Here is a 16981-nt window from a genome sequence, read left to right as displayed (position 1 = left end):
TTTAAGCATAAAATGCTTAGTAGTGATGGCGACATTTTAAATTAATTTGCTGTTTGAGACCTAAATGTAACTCGTACCTGGGGCATCTACTGCCCACCCTACTGTTACAGCTCAGGCACTCTGGTACTAGAGAAGATGTGAATTACCGATTTACTTTCATAGGAAAGAAGTATCTTCAGCACTAAGCTGCTGTCAATACAGCAAATAGTTTTAGAAGAAAACAGCTGTTTCTAGTAGCAGCAAGAGAATTCCTTTTCAAGGGCCTTTGAGAAATGATATGTCAGTGACAGAGGGAGCCATAGTTAACATTCTTTATTGTCACGTTTCAAGCCAAAATTAAAATTTGACATTGTTTATTTGTACTGTATAAAAACTTGCACTGATAAAGCAGTAAGAGGCCAGTTGTCTGGATCAGTAATCATTGATGCTTTAGGAAATTTTAGAATAGCAGTTACAGAATTCATCCACTGATTGATAAATAAGATGTAACAGCTACCATCCATAATTTTGATCAGAGAGCATTTAAGGCTGTTTTTCTGATGGTACTTGGGCTACAGCTTCTGTATCAGTATTGCAGAAGCACCTCCTCCTCCATTGCAGATTCCTGCAAGACCATATTGTCCTGGTTTCAAAGCATGGGCCATGTGAACGACAATCCTTGCTCCAGACATTCTAAATGTAAGAAAAAAAAAAAGAACATAGCTTAGTTTAAAGGAGATTCTTAATTTGACCTACACAGGGCAGTTGGCAGAATATGGTACCAACAAAAAAACTGAAACCATGCTTTTGTCTGCAGTTATGTGCAATACAGATGAAGTACTGGCCTTACAAGAGGAATACACAAAGGTTCTTAAACATGGAGTTTTTGTTTGTGTATGTATAGCTAACATTTCTTTGGGAGAAAGAAATCACCTCTATGTCAGCCTGTATTACAGAGTACCTCTACAGGCAGCAAAGCTCTTTCAAAGAAGGGACAACATCTGCCACAATCAAATCAATAACAATGATTAAATTCAAACATACTCTTGCTTAAAACTTGTTTACCTGTAAGACACTGCTTGTGTGCAAAGCAAAACCCAGAGCTTATTTTGCTTACCCTATTGGATGTCCAAGAGAGACGGCACCTCCATTAATATTTACTTTTTGTGGATCAATGCCCAGCATTTTAATATTGGCCAGCACCACAACACTGAATGCTTCATTAATTTCCCACATTGCAATATCTTCTTTTTTCAGGCCCGTCTCACTTAGAATCTAGAAACAATAAAAAATAATCACTACTATGAAAAATTAGGAAACTAATTATAGAAATAATAGATCTATTTTGAAGTCAGCGACTCAGGCTACCCATACTCTGATTCACAAAGTCACATTTAGGGACCTCTTTTTGTCAGATGGGAAAAAAGCAAAACTGAGGGACTGAACGACAAACTTGAGTTTTCACCAAAGAAGGAATGGAGAGCAGCCCGTGCCAAGGATGCATTTCCATCACACAACATTAAGACTGCTGCTACATTTAAGTCCCATTTAAACTGACACGGTACTGCCTCACACCATACAATTCTCTTCAGTTCCTTTTAGAACAAGTCTATCCTTGTATAACCATACTTATTTTGCCTTTTGGCTGTACAAGCTGCAAAACTTCAAAGGTGTAAACTTGTCCAAAGTTGCTAAAAGCAGTATAGAACAGTATTCTCTTTTTCAAAATAGGTGTGAGAAATTTTTTTAACTCTGAAGATCTGCATTCTAGCCCTGGTCCTCTGTAAAACATCTTTTCTTTGTATTTATGACATCATTATAATTTCAATCCTGATTCAAGAAGACCCACCAAGAGGGGATGAACCAGCAGTGGAATGCTAGGGAAGGTTGTTCTTTTTTTCCAAAACCCACTCAGTTTTCTTCTTACCTTGGGAACAGCATATGCAGGTGCAATTGGAAAGTCAATAGGATCAACAGCAGCATCTGCAAAAGCTGAAAAAGGAAAAAAAAAAATCATTAAAGGTGTTAAAGACCTTGTGTTTTTACCATACATGGTTTTCTCTTTTTGCAAGCAGCAAACACTGCCAAGATAGAAAAATTCTGAACACCATGGTCCATGAAATAGCTGCATCTAAAATGTAGTGCCCTAAGTAAGCCACACAATAATTTCAGATTTTTATTACTATTATTATGTATAGAAAATTCCATTTATGGTCAAAAGTCCACTGGTATAACACTTGAAGTTTCAAGGACTGGACTGGAAAGATGCAGCCATAATGTCAGGTAACCAAACAAACAGGATGCCCAGTTTGGGAGCACACTATGGGAGTATTTTCCAGGACCTTCCTAGAGGTAGGAAAAATCATACCTACTATCCGTGCCAAAGGCTTGACTTTCAGTCTCTTGACTGCCTCTGTAGTCATCAGCACCAAAGCAGCTGCTCCATCATTCAGAGTACTGGCATTAGCAGCTGTAACTGTTCCTAGGAAAGGTAAAACATTCCTTAGACAGAGGTGAAAGTGTTCCACAAAACAGCTCAAGTATATCCTGTTAAGAATTGTTTTTCCCCGAGTTCATTGAACATGAAGTCTCAGTCATTTGGTGAAACCTGTTGCATTGAGTTACCAAAAAATTACTCATTTTTTTAGTTATCTGTTTGATGAAACAAACGCTCATGTATCCTTATCCCAGTGCCAGTTTAGATCATGCCTTCTATGGCAGCTACATTGCTGGCATTTTTATGGAATGCCAGCTCAGGGAAGGTTGTGAATGAAGGGCAGCTTTGAGTTAGCCAGGGAGGTTTATCAATTACAGATTCAGGAAGCAATGGCAACTGTAAAGCCACTCCAGCTCCACAGCAACAAGAGTTTACACTTGGAAGAGACCAAAGCCAACAGTGAAACAGGACCCATCTGTCACTCTTTAAGGTAAATGTCCCAAACAGAGGTGTTTGTGGCTGTAAGGGTCTTGGACCATCTTTTAATCCAAGCCAGTTCATGCTGTGCAGCATGTTTCTTTATCTCAGCAGTCATTTAAAAATAAGGAGTCTGTTGTTGGGCATTCAAGCTCTTGTGAACAGTACTCTCCACCCTGACAAAGCATCCTTGCACTTGGCAGAAAGTTCAGTAGTTCTTTTAATGATATTTACCGTTTTCTTTTTGGAAAACAGCTTTCAGCTTTGGAACTTTACTGAAATCGACACGTTTGTATTCTTCATCTTCTTTCACTTCTGTATCTGGCTTCCCTGAAATTCAGATTTGGTTTAGTATTTTGTAGAACAGTTGACTGAATACTGCCTTGTATAAATAACTTACTTTAGTAAAAAAGTGTAAATGCATGTAAAGTGCACATCAAGAAATGTGCTTACATAAACTGAAAAAAAAAAGTTATTAATCAAATTTATTTTCAGCAAATCCATTTATACTTCCCAGTGGCTGAACAAAAAGGACAAAGAACGCATCTTTAATGTAAATAAAAATAAATAGATACAAACAGATGCCCTTAATCCATAACTAAAGTCAATAGCTAACCTTTCACTTAAACAAAAAAGAAGATGCGGTGTGTAACACTCAAGAAAAATTGAAGAACAAAAACCAGATGATGGGTCACTGACTGCTATTCACCAGAAAGTCTGCCTAACAGAAAATTCTTACGTGATCAAAATTAACGTTCCTGAGATTTGCATGTTTAAACAACACAATTTGCACTGAACATAGACAGTGTTACAGCTTTCTATGAGAAACACAATCTTATCACACCTTTCCACAATACCTTTCTTTGTAATAGTGACAGGAACAATTTCATTTTTCAGTACTCCTGAGTCCCAGGCTGTTTTGCTCTTGGTGTAAGAGCCTATGGCATAAGTGTCTTGCTCCTCTCTGGAAATAGTGAACTTCTTCGCAGTGTTCTCAGCACAGTTGCCCTTGGAGAAAACCGGGCCTGTTAGGTTTGATATTCCTGAAGATGCAAAGCACAACTACAACTGAAAAAACCCTCAATCAGCAGATTTCCAGAACTGAATGTGACTAATATTTTGCGTCCATTTCTGATTGTACAGAGTCATGAACAAATTTGAAATACATTTCAAAACTTTTGGTTTTGAAATATAATCGTCAGATTTATCAAATGTTTTCTAGATCAAGATGATCAAAGTCAGAGGAGCTTTGCTTACAAAGCCGGGGGGTTTTTTCCAATTAAAAAACTGCATGCAAAAAAAAGTGCTTAGGGCTGACATCTTCAGAGACTGAAGATCATTGTTCAGCTACAGAACCACATGTTCACATCCTTTTCCTAATGTTTTCACTCCATTATTACCTTGCCTATTCCAAAGATTACAAGAAGAGGTCAACAACACAGGGCTTACTTAGCCTTCAAAATCTCTAAAACCTGTACAAATAGAAGTACATATCCTTTTTTCCTAATAATTAGAATGAAATAAGTAGCATGAAAGAACCAAAACACTTTTTTATATAGGCAAATCATGATTGCAATTATACACTTGGAAAGATTTGCCCTTGAAAGAGGCTTTTTCCACCTCTCATTTCATTAGAAGACTCAATGAATCAACACAAAACCCTTTAGTACTGTGTCCCTCCAGTTCCTCAAACAGGCAAGTTCAGTTCTATGTAATTAATGAATTTAAAGGCTTCAAATCTGAAAGCACCAGCAACTTAGGCTATTGTCAAAACACAGATGAGTAAGTTCCTAAAGCCATCCTATGGACTCTCTTATATGTTCTCACAGAGACTGTTAAGGCTTTCTAAATAACCTACATCTGCTACGAGACAGACAAGAGGTTCCAACATACTGTCCCAATCTATTAAAACTTGGTGTATTATAACCAACTGCTAGAATTTTTCCTCGCAGGAGTTAACTATCAAAAACACCCTTTAGATTCCTATAAAATCCTCACATTCAAAATCCTTTTTAGCTGAAATGCGGGAATGAATTTCAACACTCTCACATAGTGTGCAAAAAGAATAAATCATACACAAGTGAGGCTTATATCAAATCTGTGGGTCACATTAAATATTCTTCAAGATGTGTTTTCCTGTATCCTACCAAGAACATCACCTGATCAATCAATAATGCCCTACAGCTGTGAATCACCACTGGTAAAGGTCAGAAATATTCATAAGCTGAAAGTAGCTGTTCTCTTTTCAAACTTTTCTGCCCTGGTGATTGTTCTTGACTACCTTTGCATCAGTTGTTTTCCAAACCCATCCTAAATTTGCCCTTGTTTGTCTAATTTAAGTTACCCTGCTGATGAGCAAGCACACCAGCTGACTCGAACCTTCCCACAGGAGATATGAGATATGTACTCTGGGGGAGGGAAAAACATGAGCCTGCTGGATCCTACAGAGCAAGTATCCTCAAATACACCAAGTAACTTGATTGCTCCCTCCCTCAGATGGAGCAACAGCAACCTATCAGTACCAGAATTAATTTTTCTCTTAATCCTTGCTTTAGGCTATTTAAGTAATTACTAATACACAAACTGCTGTGCTATTTTGGTCTTCTGTGCAGTCCCTCCATTACAGGGGACTGCTGTCTGACTCCATTTCCTGCTACTGCAGGAAACCTGGAAATGGAAGACTTTTTCCTCCTCGTTTCCAGGCTTGCTGGATGAAGCAGTATCATAACAACTATTAGTAACCTCTGCAGATCTGCACCAGATCTATCTGTGGTTGATACACGAGCACTGTGCAGGAATAGTTACCATATGGATATGGTTGTAAGCATCTGTCAGCCCATCTTTTACTATCAGGTCTTCCAGCTTTACCCCTCCATAAGGTGTTGCCCCTCTGCTCATCGTGTAGGGAACATTAGACATGCTCTCCATTCCACCAGCAACCATGACATCCTGCCCAAAGGAAACAAGATAAAATGAATGATCAGTGTGTTTTCCATGACTTCTTGTAGCAACAATTTTTGTAAGCTTAAGTATGGTTACTTCATATTTCTGAGGAGTCTTTGAGAAAGAGGAAGAAAAAACCTTTTAAGCATTTAAAAAGCAAACAACAGGGACAACTGAAGATAGTTAATCTGCCCTGGCAGCAACATGACATGAAGTAATAAAGAAAAGAAAGAAGGCTGGAGACAAAACTATTGAAAAGACAGATAAACTGGAAAGGCAGTGGAGATATGGAAGCAGCAGCAGATCAGAGGAACAAGAGCCCCTGGCATTTCAATTCCATACAGTGAAAGACCTGGAGAGAGAGCCAATACAATTGTTTATATAATGGTGTACACTGACTCAAGCCACTGGGAACCATCCCTGACTGTCATACCACAGATACCTCACAATCCACAGCCAGGAAAAACAAACCAATACCAGCCCCTCAATAATTTATAGCTCTAAGAGACTAATAACTGGCTGAGTCTCTGCTTTTGCTGAGACTGGCAGCACAGCTTGTATGATTAATTCAGCTGAAAACTTCAGTTCTATTCAGAGCTCATGGCCTACATCTGTCAAACCAACCAAAGGCACAACCACTCTCATGAAGTCATTGGATATAAATTACTAAATCCAAATGTAGCTGTTTACAAAGACATGCTGGGCCTGGTTCAAAGTCTGGTGACAAGATTTCCATCAACTTCAGCAGGCCCCAGACAAAGTGCTGTTCTCTGCAGGGCAAGGCCAAAGCAATAAAGCAGTTGCTTAACTCCTGTGACACTGTGATTTCCACAGAAAGGACATCAAAACTTAAATACTTTACTTTTGTTCTAAACACATACACAAAAGTATTCCTCACTTATGAGCCGCTTATTTTTAAAGGCAAAAATATGTATAATTGAACTGATGATATTTTCACTTCAAAGAACCAAAGATGCTGCCAAAATGGTTTGGGTGTGGAATTAAAAACAAAACTGAAATGTCTTTTTGCACCTTCACATTTCTCCCACATTCTTGGCTGCACAGCATTTAATGGCTTACTCAAAATTATGTATTCTCCTATCATCCCATCAAGTGACAGAATTTTTTCCCATTTTATAGAAAATCTTGTAAGAAAGTTGACAGAGATAAACAATTCTCCTTCATGGAGCTCTTTAATGAAAAAGCTTATTCAGCAGCAATAAATCCTGCTTCTTCTAAAACAATAAAAAACCCTGAAAGATCTTTAGTGAACTTGGAAAAAACATTGCTTGAATATGTGTATTTAATTAATTTAAATGCTAACACTGTCTGAAAGTCAAGTCACCAAAAAACTAAATCTATTAAAAGTTTTTCAACTTTTCAAAACTGAAAGCTTGAAAATTCCCTTAATTACACTTTGGGGGCTGGACTGGTAGGTGAGATGGGGATAGAGCAGTAGAGAGATGATGTAAATACCCCCCAAACAATCCACCCTGTTTTCTCAGATCTAAAGAAAGTCTGAGTTTTCCAACTACAGTATTCATCTCTTTTCTGTTTTGAATTCAAGTGTACTTAAATGACTATAAAATTAGTGCTGCATAAACAAAAGAAAACAAACTCTTGCTAATTAGCTTTGTTATCCCAAGCCAGAACACAATCCCAAATCACAGAGCACAGTCATTGACAGGACAGGATCTACAACATTAACTGTGTGGTTTTCTTTTTCCCCACAGCATATCACAAAACGCACATACCTGACTCCCACACATCAAGCTTTGTGCTGCCATCATGATTGATTTCATTCCTGAAGCACAGACTTTATTGACAGTTGTGGTAGGAGTGGCGATTGGCAGACCTGAGTCAAAAAAAGTTGTACAGCTGCTATTTAAAGGGTAGACTTCAATATTTTATTGGTGTTTCAGCAACATTTCATATGGCACCAATTTTTATCTACAATGTCCAGGATGTCCAGCTTGCAATATTTAGCCTGCCAGGGCAATTTATCTACACTTATCCATTAGTTACCATCCTTCTTGAAGACCCCTGTTGTTTCCCCCAACAACTGACTTGTGATAAGGTGGAAAAGCAAGGAAATGGAAGATCAAGGAAGGGACTCTAGAACTCCTCCTGTTCCTAAAACCCTGACCCCTGCCTCTAAGCAGCAGCAAAGGCTGAAAAAGCATAAATAAGCTGCAGAATTTAGCAACAGGTAACAAGAGACACCAGGCAAGGTTGGACAGGGCTCTGAGCACCCTGGTCTAATGGAAGGTGTCCTTGCCCATGGCAGGGCAGTTGGAACGAGATCTTTAAGGTCCCTTCCAACTCAAGATACCATATAATTCTGTGAAAGAAAAGAGCCATATTTACGACTTGGCCTAACATGGAGGTAGTTCCTTCTCCTTCAAAAATGTACAGGAACAGATCCAAGAAAGTACATAGTCCTTCCCTGACCTACAGGTTTCCCTAGAAACATGCTAAGGTAATGAATTCCACTCCCCACAGAAGAAGGGAGAAGGAAACAATTTCTGCACGTAGTAACTTTCATGTTACAGCTAATGTTATACAGTAAATACGTCCAGCGTCAGCTTCAGACTGCATAGGAAGATGAGTTGTACATACTCATGAATTGAAGGAAACTCACTGACCCTTTTTCCAGTAAGAATTAAGAATAATGATATACTGAAGAAGAAAAGTCTGCTTTGTGAAACATACAGAGCAGCATCCATCATTAATGTAAAATACTGTGGAATTACCAGCCTGATCTCCAGTATTCTCTAGGTTCTGCAAACACTGTAGGCAGAAACATCCCACTTCCACGAGTGCAACAAGAACCCTTCACCTATCACAGGGGGAAAAAAGCATCCACAGACTGTCCTGACAAAGGGCTGCCCAACCACTCTGCTTTAACTCACAGCCCAATAGATTCCACCTACATAAAGACAGAAAACCTTCAACCCCAGTGCCATGAGAAGGAATACCTGCACCCAAGACTGCTTGTCTTGCTGGAGCCTGTCCTTGTCCAGCCTGCAGGACATTGCCCATATAGGCCTCTTTCACTTCTTCAGCAGGGATTCCTACAAAACAAAATTGTTTTGATCCAGGATCCTTTTGACGAAGGTTCCCATTGAAGTTTTCTGCTAAAGACTAATGAAACTTGCCACATCCAACCCATGCGCTAACAGAACCCAGGCCCCTATGGGTGCATTCCAGATCTCTACCTTCATATTCATAGAGTATGGTGAACTGGTGGCCCTGCCAGAAGACAACTCCCCTGTCACCCAGCAGGACAAGCTGCAGTTATTTCACTGAAGACAACATTTCCAAGTCTCACTAATCACCAAAGATGCTCAAATTTTCATGGATAGTTAAACACAAAAAACTGTTTTTGTGCTAGAATTATGTCTAGAGACAGTTTTGTTTGTTTAGCAAGGGCAAGCCAAGGCCACAGCACGCTGCCACCAGAGAGAAGAGGTCTGCTCTCCTGCTGCATCTCTTGCAACAGCCCTAGTGTTCAAGTTCTTGTAGTATTAACCCTACTCTTCCCTAAAATTTTTTCTTTGCTAGACTGAATCCATCAAAAGGCTGACAAGGCTGTCCTTCAAGCACATGTGCCCACATAAAAAATGGCCAGGGAAAGGAGAGGCCACTAGTCTCAGCAGCAAGTAGCCTTTTCATCAGCTTACACGTCATAAAAAACCATCCCAAAAAAACAATTACCATATTGAACCACATCTGGACTAGCACAGATAGCTCTAGGCTACATTCTGCTCCTAGAAGCAGCACGTAATTCAGACTGAAGCAAAGCCTGACAGTGAACTTTACTTAAATGGCTTTTGTGGAAGACTTAAAAATGCTACAGGAGTAAAAAAAAAAAAAAACCAAACAAAAAAACACAAAACAAACAAACAAACAAAAAACGAGAAAAAAAAAAACAGAACAGGACACTGCAGGTCTTCTTCATTGCCAAGCCATTAAAAAGACAATGAGCCATTTGAGGTTTTCTTTGTCATAGGAAAAAAAAATGTGTACACATACCTGCTCTGTCAATTGCTCCTTTAATTGCAATGGAACCAAGTTTAGTGGCTGGCAGTGATGAAAGAGATCCTTGGAAAGATCCAATAGGGGTCCTTACAGCACTTGCTATCACCACCTCCTAAGTGCAGAAGAACAGAGTAAAAGTCACAATCTCTCTCACAATTGCACACACATACCAGTATTTTTAAATGCATCTACTTTTTATTATTTTGCTGATGTCATAGCTTCTCTTTCATCCTGCAAGTGCTTCAGAGCACTAAAATCTTCATTAATGCATGCAGCATGGAGAGTAAACATAAGGAGATCAGGGTGCAGCTGTAGCACTACAACCTTAGGATAACAGAGCTGTGGTGAGATGACTTGCATGGCTGGAGTGTTGCCATGCAGGGATAAGGGCCCTCCAGGAAGGACAGGTCAAGAAGACAAGGGGGAGAGGAGAGGCCTTGTACTTTATGGGACAGAACAGGTGGCGTGCATTGAGCTCTGCCTTGGAACTGATGTTTGCAAGAATCTTGAACATCCTGGAGCAAAGGGGGATCAAAGAGAGCTGGTTGATATTAAAGGATTGCCCCCTCCAATCTCCAGAGCAATCCATTCCAACAAGCAGTAAGTCTGGTAAGAATGCCAGGATGGACACTAAAACTCACACACAAAAAATGAACCACACGGGAGATGGAAATGTGGACAGAGAATCTGGCAAACAGTCTGAGCATGAAGGAACGAGGTTATGAAACCCAAGAATTTAACCTTGCAAGGGATGTCAAAGGCAACAGGAAGGGCTTCCATGAGCACCTAAGAAGCAAGGAAAATATTGGCCTGCTGCTGAACTAGGCAGGGAGCATGGTGACAAAGGACAAGGCTGAAGAACTGAATGCCTTCTTTGCCTCAGCCTTTAGAGGCCCCAGAGATCAAGGGAAGGGTGAAGCAAGGAAGATGCACCCTTGGTGGAAGAAGAACAAATCAGGGCAAACTGGACATACATAAATCCATGGGTCATGATCAGATGCCCCCATGAGCTGTGTGGGAGCTGGCACGTGACTTTTTAAGGTCACTTTCAATAATGCTGGAATGGCCACAGCAATTATGAGTGGCGCCCAAGGACTGGGGGAAAGCCAAGCATTACTCCAGTCTTCAAGAAGGGTAAGAAAGAGGACCTAGGGAACTACAGGTCAGTCAGACCCACCTTAGTTCCTGGAAAGGTGATGAAGCAATTAATCCTAAAGAACCATTTACATGAACAAGAAAATTGTCAGGAATCATCAGCATGGATTCACCAAGTGGAAGAAGCCATGCTCAGACAAACTGCCAGCCTTCTACAGTGAAGTAAGTGGTTTGGTAGAGGAGGGGAGAGCAGACATTGCCTGCCTGGAATACACTGAGGCTTTCACCACTGTCTCCCATAAAATCCTCATCCAGAAGCTAATGACGTATGGGCTAGACAAGCAGCCAGTGAGGTGGGCAGAAAAGGCCTGAATGGCCAGGCTGGGTGTGGTGACAGAGGCACAAAGTGTGGTTGGAGGTCAGTTTTCAGTGTTGTGCCCCAGAGGGGTCAGTGCTGGGCCCAGTGCTGTGTAACAGCTTCATTATGAGCTGGATGATGGGGCAGTGCACTCTCTGCAGGTCTGCTGGTGACACCACACTGGGAGGAGGGGCTGATACACCTGAGGGGTGTAGTGCCACAGAGAACTTCAACAGAGGCACCTCACCGTGAATATTAGTACAGGAAGAAAGGATGCAAAGAAGGTAGAGCCAAACTCTTTCCAGTGGTGCCCAGTGGACACAAACGAGTTCCCACTGAACATCAGGAAACACTTCTCCACTGGGAGTGTGACTGAACTCTGGCACAGGTTACCCAGAGCGGTTGTGAAGTTTCCACCTCAGAAGCCCAGTTGCCAGCAGAATGTATAAGCAGCAGTTTAAGATATGGTATGACATTCAGCCCTGTGTTAGTAGTAAAAATACCTTACTCTTACTTTGCCTCTTAGCTTCAGTGCTATATGCACGTGTGCACCTGATAATCCTGTGAGAGCAGCATGAGAATCTGGCACCAAAAAGATGCACATGTCAAGACTTCTGGCTGCCCCGACAGTTGTCAAGAAGCAGTAATGATTACTGCCAGCTATACTGGTTTCAGTGAAAATTAACCACAAAGCTTTACAGGGCCTGGTCATGGTGGTTTGTTTGTTTTATTTAGACAGACAGGCAAAGAAAGAAAACACTAGAAAAAATAAAGACAAATGATACTTGTTTAAAACTATGAAGGGCTGTCTATTACTGTAACCCCTTCATCATGACTGACTTCAGTGATAGTAACAAACTTGTCCTCATCTTTTATGTTGTAACAGCAAGTTGCAGGATAACACAAATAATTTCAAAGGGATCAGTTGACATCAGCTGTCTTTTCCCATTCTGGGTTGATAGCTACATGAAGCTTACGTCAGCTGACACACTTCTAATTTTGTCCCACACTTATCAAACCAAAATAAAAATGGCAATCTGATTTATTTCAGATTTTGCAGTAAAATATAGCTTGGGCACAAGTGACATTGTCCTTTAAGTCTGTTTTTTAGTGATGATTGTCTTAAAAATGTCAGTGATTAACAAACAAACCTAAAATAGCAGTTTATTAGTCAGACAGTGCTTTATACTTACATTCAAAGTACGCTGTGATGCATAGCCACGGTTTGTATACTTCAGAGCCTGAAAATAAGAAAGTCCTCAGAATCCCACATCAAGAAAGCAAATGCTGTAATGTTTCAATATGTGATGTACCCATTTTCATAGAAGTCATTATTTCAAAAATTAATATCTAAGAAACACTGAAAAATATGAAAAAAAACAATAACATGCCTTTGAAAAGAAGTGTAGTCTAGTACAGTCTCACCATAATATCTATGATAAAATTTCTTCTGAAAAATAAACAAATACTCCTTCAAAAGCAACACCCAATGCATTTTGTCCAGGTCTGCTATGTACAGCTACAGCATATGTCTAAGTGGTGTTATCTTGAAAAAGTTTATTAGTCCCTCTGTCTGCTTCCCTGGACTTTGTTCATTCATTCCTACCATTCGCTCCACTGTTTTTAAACAGTGGCATTTTGCATTTACAACTTCCACTCCTTTGGTGTTGCATGAACAAAAAATGAAGAAAACTAATTCAGAACATCACACCAAGACAGGATAATAAAACAAAACCAAGAAAAAGACCTTATCTGAGCAGTCCAATTCACCAGCCAGCAGCTTCATCTAATTAAGCAGTGTAAAGATACAAAATTATTTCTGTAGGTATCGCTTCATATCTTAACAATCTTTCCATTAGTGGCTTAAAACACTTTCTTCAGCCATTTCTTTAGACAACATTTCAGCACACTGGAAACTTCTGGCCATTGCTGAATTGCAGCTACAAAAATACTAATTCAAAACAACTGCTTAAGGATGCCACAACACCATCATATTTATAAATTAGACAATTCCTTCTGGTTGGTGTCCATAACACGAAAATTTAGCCTGTTTCTCCTCTTCATTTGCCAACCTTCATCTGACAAAAGGCTGATTTTTAAAAAATGTTTTGAATTGGATGTTTGATTTTTCTTTTGTTTGGGGATTTTGTCTGGTTCTATCCTCAGCTCAAGTTAAAATAGCCAGAAGGAAGTTTTGAATTAAACTTCTCCCTCAGAAAGAATTATGTCCCTTGCAGGGCTTCAACAGCAGTGCTTTCAAGGGTTAGAGTCAAAACACAAAAAACGTAAGCAAACCTAGCAAAATAAATACCTACACTACCATAAATTCTCTTACTGTACAAGGCCTGAGACTGGACAAACCAGACACTAGTTTGCCAAGCGCACCTGGCGTCTGCTAGGAGCATTCATGCTCTGTCGTCAAGGAAAGAAGGAAGGAAGGAAGGAAGGAAGGAAGGAAAGAACGCGGGAAGGTCCCACTTCCACAGGCGGTAAAATGCAACCTTTATCTTCGCATATGGCAATTCGGATGCGATCCACCTGCCCTCCCCTTCCTCCCTGCGGCCGTGTCGGATGCCAGCGCCCCCGGGAACGCAGGCACAGCCAGGCCTGCATCCAAGAGAGCCAGCAGTGCTGCCGGGCACACAGGATTTGTGGGCAGCACCATCCCACCGCCCAGCTGAGACGCAACACCTACAGCTGCAATCTTGCACCTTTACACTGCTTATCTGAAGGAATCCAACCCGGCTGCAGGCCCTGCAGTCCCCGGCCGGGACATCTATGGCCGCAGCGGGCACAGGACGGGGCTCGGCAGCCGCAGCACCCCCGGCGCTGACAGTGGAAAAAGCCGCGCTCAGGATCGCGGATAAAGGTCCCTCCGGACTAAGCGCGGGACCCGGTGCTGCGGGTCCCTGAAGGGCTTCACCCTTCACCCCGCACCCGACCCGGGACCCGCTCCCTCCCGGCCCGGGGGTTTTCGCAAGGGTGAGGAGAAGGAGCGCAGCCGCCCCGCCGCAGGGCCGGCGTGACCTTGGCCGCGCCTTTCTGGGCCCGGGGCTGCGTAGGGAATGAGAAGGAAAAGCTGGGCCCGGGGCCGCCTCACCCGCAGCAGCCCCGCGGCCGGCCGCCGCCCGCACAGCATCGCCCCCGCTGCCGCCGCCATGTTCCCGCCGGCGCCCCCGTCACCTTCACCGCCGCCTCCGCCCCCGCCTGTAGCCGGCGGCGCCCCGCCCCCTGCCCGCTGCCATTGGCCCCGCGGCCGCGGGCGGTGTCACACCCGCCCCTGCCATTGGCTGCCGCGGAAGGCGGGTGGCGGCGTCAGAGGCGCCTCGGGGCCTGAGGGGCGGTGCTGCCGCGTGCGCGGGACCTCTGCACCCCGGGAACACCGCTCGGCTGGACATCGGGAGGAACTTCTTCACGGAAAGGGGATTAGACATCGGGATGGGCTGCCCAGGGGGGCGGTGGAGCCGCCGTCTCTGGAGGTGTTTATAAAGAAAGAGTGGGCGTGGCACTCAGTGCCCGGTGGCGCTCGGCCACGGGTGGGACTCGATGATCCCGGAGGTCTTTTCCAGCTGAACGGATTCTGGAGTTCCGCAGCGCCGGGCGCGTTCCTCTCGCCGGCGGTGCTGCCGCTCAGGGGCCGTGGGGCGCGGGGCTGTCAGCCTGGAATGCCGCGCTGAGAAGGAAAATCGAACCGCATGGAGACAGCGTGGAAGATCCTGAGGGGAAAAGAACCAGCCCCCGGGGGTGTGTCCTCTCCGCCACCGAGCCTGCTCCGCCCCTCCTCGGCCCGGCGCTCCCCGCCCCAAGCCGCAGGTTAAACTGAGCTGAGCCGCGGGCATTTAATCCCGTATCGGAACATCCTGCGCACGACAAAGTCAGTGGGGGTGGAAGTGCGGAGGATTGTTGAGCCCGGGACGCTTTGTGTCTGGCCTGCCCTTGTGCTGTAGCTGCGTCCTGATTTCAGAAGATTCAGCAATTTAACACCCCCTAAACCCCAATCCTGCCTGGCCGTGACATAAAGCCCTAAGGCTGTTACCTCAGCATTCAAACTCGGCCGAGAACGGTCCCGGCCGCCGCCTTCACAGAACGACTGATGCCAGCTCAACCCCAGCCGAGTCTCGGGCTGCCCACCCCAGTTCCAAGGTCTTTTCTGCACTTCGCTCCCCCCCGCCACACTCTGTTGTCTCTGAACCTGGATTTCTAGATGAAGGCCAGCACTAAAACTCTACAGCTGTTTGCCAGCCTGACAATGCCTCTCTTCACCCTGTCTCTCCCACGTGCACAGAGCTAGGCCAGGAAAAGCCTGGTTCTTTCCCGGTCTCGAGCTTTGTATCTCGAAGGAACAGGTTCAAAACAAAGTGATATTCTCTGAATTGTGCTGTTGCACACAGTCTAGGACAAGCAATTCTGTACTTGTTTCTGATCAGACTCTTCTCCTCAAACACTTTTTTAATCCCTGAAGGAGTCAGCATACTGTTACAGTAACCCACAACCGAATGAAGTATTCCCCAGAGCTGACTTACACCAGTCACATAAAGCAGCATTTACTCGCATCTTTCCTTCCTCTTGTACCCTGAAGTAGAACAAAAAAAAAAAAAAAAAACAAACCAAAAAAAACAGGCTTCAGAAATAGCACCTAAAAAACAAGAGTATTTGAACACGAATATTTCAGCAAGAGCATTCCCTTTGCTACCTTAACATTTTTTTTTAATTATTTGATCTTCACCCTGTAGAACTAACACTTGTCAAACCTACTTCAGTTTTCTGTTCTACATCTCACTCATTTCCCTGTGAGAGGATTTCACTTTGTCTTTGCTCTCAAGAGTAAAATACTTAAAATACTTCTCGCTTTCCACATATATCCAAAGATTCAGCAAGAGGCTGATTGAGACAGGCACCGGCAAGGGAAGCATTTGTACTCCTTTGCTTCCTTGACTCTCAGTAGCTGATGTTGTAAGGTGGTCTAGTCTAGACCTTGGATTTAGAGACACAGTTTTCAAGTACAAACCAGAGATAACATAGGAAATCACAAATATTATGTCAGGAAGAGCTGAAGGTTTTACTCTGAAAATAATGTACACACTATATAGCAAGAACATCCAGGTTGGATACTTTTCAGAAATGAGTAATGCTGAAAACATGTAGAACAAAAAAATCAACAAGCTTTTGTTTAACTTTGCCTTTACTCCTGCAGTATAAAGCTCTTTTTCAGGGATATAACCTGCTAATGCACTGGCTAACATTCTTGAATTTTTTCAGCATCTCTTCTCACCAGCAATGACTATAATGTACTAATTTCAAAGTCACTCATTTTTGGTGTCCAGGCACAGACTATTAAAAAGTCTCACTCTTCCTTAGCTCAGCAGATGATATTTGCTTTGGCCACGCCCTGAATTCGCAGAGGGAAGCAGCAGCTGCCATTCATGACTCCAGCAGTTCTTTCTTACAGGTGTTTGAGGTTGCATGCAGGAGCAGAAGCACAGTACCCAACTGAATTTCCATAGAAGATCTCCAGCATTAAAATAAATGAGGATCAAATGCCAGGTACCATGTCTACCTAGAGATGTTGATACATCCAGTGAGTGGATCAAGAGCACAAGTCCTGTGAGGAGCAGCTGAGGGAGCTGGAGTTGCTCAGCCTGGAGAAAAGG

At 42.8% G+C, this 16981-nt stretch overlaps 1 protein-coding gene across 2 annotated transcripts; it reads right to left on the bottom strand.

Moving 5' to 3' along the window:
• Window positions 1-372: 372 nt before the first annotated feature.
• On the bottom strand, window positions 373-14490 carry ACAT1 (acetyl-CoA acetyltransferase 1). Of its 2 annotated transcripts, XM_062514637.1 has the most exons (12): window positions 14431-14490; window positions 12524-12571; window positions 9872-9989; window positions 8815-8910; window positions 7591-7691; window positions 5699-5842; window positions 3751-3901; window positions 3128-3223; window positions 2348-2461; window positions 1907-1971; window positions 1097-1254; window positions 373-672 (listed from the first exon to the last, which is right to left on the bottom strand). In XM_062514637.1, exons 1-12 carry the CDS (start codon window positions 14488-14490, stop codon window positions 552-554), a joined length of 1272 nt encoding a protein of 423 aa, XP_062370621.1. In that variant the 3' UTR covers window positions 373-551. The 2 variants fall into 2 exon arrangements, with proteins under 2 accessions (XP_062370621.1, XP_062370622.1); XM_062514638.1 differs by lacking the exons at window positions 9872-9989; window positions 12524-12571; window positions 14431-14490 and having other exon boundaries at window positions 373-702.
• Window positions 14491-16981: the final 2491 nt, after the last annotated feature.

The sequence above is a fragment of the Cinclus cinclus genome, chromosome 2 (assembly GCF_963662255.1).
Source record: "Cinclus cinclus chromosome 2, bCinCin1.1, whole genome shotgun sequence".
Classification (NCBI taxonomy): domain Eukaryota; kingdom Metazoa; phylum Chordata; class Aves; order Passeriformes; family Cinclidae; genus Cinclus; species Cinclus cinclus.
Note: the sequence above shows the minus strand (reverse complement) of the source record. Positions and strands in the feature narration are given on the sequence as shown.

Excerpts from the sequence above, each read along its gene's own strand:
- ACAT1 (XM_062514637.1), bottom strand. The coding sequence starts at position 14,490 with ATGGCGGCGGCAGCGGGGGCGATGCTGTGCGGGCGGCGGCCGGCCGCG. Across the intron at positions 12,572-14,430 it reads CGGCCGCGGGGCTGCTGCGG|GCTCTGAAGTATACAAACCG; the intron begins GTGAGGCGGCCC and ends TCTTATTTTCAG. Across the intron at positions 1,255-1,906 it reads CTGCATATGCTGTTCCCAAG|ATTCTAAGTGAGACGGGCCT; the intron begins GTAAGAAGAAAA and ends TATTGTTTCTAG.